Raw genomic sequence first — 3,963 nt, forward strand, 5'->3', positions numbered from 1 at the left:
GATGTACAGTGAAAGGAGAGTACGATTAACCGACACCGACGTGGAAAGCCAGGAAATCCTCGCTGTGTTCATGTTCGTCCAAGACCTAAACTTAACTACTCCCTCGGTTCCAAAATATTGTCGTTGATGAAATCCAGTACAAGTTCAGCCATGTTACGAAATTAGCGCACTTTCCCATTTTACCCTCGCGTCGCTCGTCGCTCTCCACTCACTTGTCGCCCTCCACTCACTTGTCGCTCTCGTCGCCCTCTCTCCTCCCCTTCGCCTCTCTTCTGCCACCACCTCAACCACTTCGCTGGCCACCACCTCACCCACCTCATCGGCCACCACCACGACGGCCAGGAGGCCACCATCTCTCCCCGTCGCCGCCATCTTTCTTCCGCCTCCACTCACACCCGTCGTCCACTCGCACCTCGCTCCACTCACACCCCGCATCCGAGATCGAAGTTTAGATTTTGCTCCGGCGGCGAGCTTCTTGGCGATGGAGGCGCCGGATCCGCGTGCGCCTGCTCTGGATCTGGCGACGGAGGCGATTGATGCGACATCTGGAGTACACATGGGCGGCGGCCTGCTCCCCGCCGCGGCATGGAGGGCGAGGGCACGGTGTGGCGCCGAGGGCGAGCCTGGTGGCAGCGCGGACGTCGACCGAGGAGGCGGTGTACGAGCTGCGGCAGGCCGCGCTGGTGGAGGACCTGTAGGGGCGGCGGGCGCGGGAGGCCGAGATGGGCAGGCGCCGCGAGTGGCGGGACGAGCAGCTGCCAGCTGGAGCAGGAGGGCGACACCGAGCTCGGCTGGGGCCTCCCGTGCGATGCCTACGACAGTTGCGGCGAGGTCTGCGCCGAGTACGCCACCTTCTACCTCGGTGAGCCCAGCACTCCCCGTCGTCAATCACTACTCTGCAACTGCTAACAGTAGCTAAACATCTCAACATATTCAGTCTAAAATTGCAAAGAGTAATTTAGCGTAGGATCAACTGCTCCCACTTATTTGCAAAAAAAAATTAACTACTCCCACTACCTAAGCAGCAGCTCTTCTGCTCCAGAATCCTCAAGAGAGGATGACTATTTATTCAGGCAACCACCCTAAGCTACTGTAGATATCTGAATATTTCGCTACTGCAAATGGAGTACTCTAAGTATGAAATGTTTGTTGTTGTAGTACTCCAACTAGCCTTAAGCTATATGAAGTCTAACCAACAACTGTAGTGCTCCAGCCTGAAGCTATTCTGTAGGCCTGAAACTATTAAATTTTGTTTCCTTGGCAAAATATTCAGTTTACAAAATTTTGCAAATTCTATAATTTTGCAGTACTGTTTTGATTGCAGTAGATTTTCAGTAGCTTGTTAACTTGTTAACTTGCTGATGCTTTCTTAATTTTGTTAATTCTGTGCAGTTGCTCCACTGAAAATTCTTAGTGTATCTTATGTTTAGTGTTAATTCTTTGCAGCTACTCCACTGAACTACAGTACTGAAGTACTACTTGAACTACTACAGTATTGCTTCCAATTACTGGAGTAGCAAGTGCAGCAGTTGTGTACTGCTCTTGTCTAGCAGTGTAGGAATTTAGTGTTCTTCTCCTCTTGTTCAGTAGTGTAAATGATCATGATCAACATTGATACATTTCTTAACTGATTTACTCCATATTGTCTGCATTGATGCTTTCTTCAAATTTATGAGGAATTAAGATGCATCACTAAATTAACTGAAACATTTTTTGTTAATTAAGATGCATCATTAAGCAACAGGAGTACTCATTTGTACTGTATGTGTGTACTCATTTAGCTGGAGCACATGAGCAGTGTACTCAGAAGTAATCTTGCATTTTGTTGATCTGTTTTGTAGCCAACTTCGTAAGAAGATGTTCAGAGACCCATGTAGAATGATGTTCATGTTACTCCTATAGACAAAGACTGATGTAGACATGAAGTAGTAATAGAGACCCACGTACTCCTTGTATTCATGTGTGTAGTAAGAAGCATGTAGTGCACCTTGCCCGCTGCTCTTTTCTTTGCTTTACCTCAGGATAACACACCATTGTGAATAATACAACAGCCACTATGAAACTGGAAGCACATTTTCTTTTCTTGGCTATGACTGTAAATTGAAAGTGCCATTGCTAACTATCCAAAGCCAACCATGTTTAAAGAACAAGTGCAGGCTTAACATACAATCAAAGCAAGCCATATTTGGATGCCAGATGTAAAATGTGGGCTGTAGGCTGCACACTGGACTTGTTGCAGCACATACACTTACCTCCTTTATTTCATTTAACTCCTGAATTTCAAATTCTAGTGATTCCTCAAATTTTGTTGTACTGTTTAACTGGATCAATCATGTGCAGTTAGTTTCTGTAATTTGAGGTGAGGAGTACCTGCCTGGAGTGTTGTGTGTGGCGAGGACCAGGCGGGGGCGCAACGAGGATCAGGCTGGGCAGCGGGGCGGAGACCAAGCTAGGGCGGCGGCAATGGGGCGGAGGAGGAGGTTGGGCCTGCTGCTAGCGACGGGGATGAGCAGCTGGACGACAGGGGGAGCCTGGCGGAGGGTCCTTGATGCGGAGCATCCTATGGACATCACCATGTCAAGAGTCCATTTGGCAAGTGACACGTGCCACATCTACTTCATGCATACAAAGGTGAATCATCTCCTTTACACGTGTTCACTTGTACCTTTCGAGGATGGTATACTACTTGACATTCCTTTCGTGTGCATTCATAGGTATTGTCGGATCTTCAAACATAGCGAGGACGAGTTCATGCGGAAGAGAACATCTACACCATCCAAGAGGGAAGCCTGGAAGCGGAGAAGGAAGCGCCAAGAAGAAGGCAGCAGCTCCCAGGCGCCCCCCTGTGCATGGGCCCCTTCGACCCCATGCCCACGGGCCTCCCAGGCTGGCGGTCCTGAAGACCCCGTGCACACGGGCGTGTACCGTACCTACGGGACCCCCGTGTCCACGGGCCTCACGGACCCCGTGCGCACGGGCCCTTGCGTCCGGTCCCTGGATACCTCGTGCGCACGGGCTCCACTTACCCCGTGCACACGGGCCCCCTGTGTGATGCTGCGGGCTTTGCCCTTGTTTTACCATTTCGCCCCCACCTATTCCCCTCTTTGCCTAGGACTATATATACTCGTTCATCTCCTCCATTTAGACTTAGCTAAGATGAGATCTAAACACTAGAGCTTAGCTCATGTACCTCCCCTTGTGGGATTCCACTCCATTGGAGTTCAAGACCTCCATTGGAGAAGATCCCTAGTGGATGAAGACCCCCTTGAGGGAAGGATCTATCTAGATCATCAATCCCTCATCTCCTTCATAGGATTTGGGATGAACTCTACCATGTATGTTATTTCCCTTTGTTGTTCATGTACCTTGTGGATCTTATGTGTTTGATTGTCTAGTGGATTTGTGATTTGACTTGTTCTTGAGTGTTCCTCTTGTTTTCCCTCCTTTGTTCATCTTGTTCTTGGGAATTCCACCTCCAATTCATGAAAGATCTCTCCATAGGGTTCCACCCTACATCATATGGTATCATGAGCCATGGTTGATCACGAAATTGGAGCCCCTACCCCGTGTTTTCTAGCTTGATTTTGTTGTTTTCGTCCTAAATCCGAAAATCCCCACCAAAAATAGCCCCCAAAATTTTTGTGATTTGTTGGTTTGGTGATGTTTTGTTGGATTTGATCCATGGATTTGCTTGGTTTTAAGTGGATCTAGCCTTCCCCCATCTTTTCCCCACCATCCATCCCCAAAATCTCCCCATTTTTGCCCTAGAAATCTTCAATTTCCGCCTCAAAATCGCGAAATTTCTGCCCACCCCGTGCCCATGGACCCCAGACCCCGTGCGCACGGGCCCCCGAAAAGTCTCTGGACACCCCGTGCCCACGGGCTTGTACCGTGCGCACGGGACCCCGTGCCCACGGGCTTGTACCGTGCGCACGGGACCCCGTGCCCACGGGCTCCTACCCC

General features: G+C 49.7%; 1 protein-coding gene across 2 annotated transcripts; it reads left to right on the forward strand.

Annotated features, from left to right (window-relative positions):
- The first annotated feature begins 201 nt into the window (after window positions 1-201).
- Window positions 202-3,280, forward strand: LOC123043651 (uncharacterized). 2 transcript variants are annotated; one of them, XM_044466169.1, is made up of 2 exons: window positions 202-862; window positions 1,447-3,280. In XM_044466169.1, exons 1-2 carry the CDS (start codon window positions 482-484, stop codon window positions 1,456-1,458), a joined length of 393 nt encoding a protein of 130 aa, XP_044322104.1. In that variant the 5' UTR covers window positions 202-481; the 3' UTR covers window positions 1,459-3,280. The 2 variants fall into 2 exon arrangements, with proteins under 2 accessions (XP_044322104.1, XP_044322103.1); XM_044466168.1 differs by having other exon boundaries at window positions 2,341-3,278.
- The last annotated feature ends 683 nt before the right edge of the window (window positions 3,281-3,963 follow it).

The sequence above is a fragment of the Triticum aestivum genome, chromosome 2B, assembly GCF_018294505.1.
Source record: "Triticum aestivum cultivar Chinese Spring chromosome 2B, IWGSC CS RefSeq v2.1, whole genome shotgun sequence".
In the NCBI taxonomy this organism is placed as follows: Eukaryota; Viridiplantae; Streptophyta; class Magnoliopsida; order Poales; family Poaceae; genus Triticum; species Triticum aestivum.

Coding starts and splice junctions, on each gene's coding strand:
- LOC123043651 (XM_044466168.1), top strand. CDS start 482: ATGGAGGCGCCGGATCCGCGTGCGCCTGCTCTGGATCTGGCGACGGAG.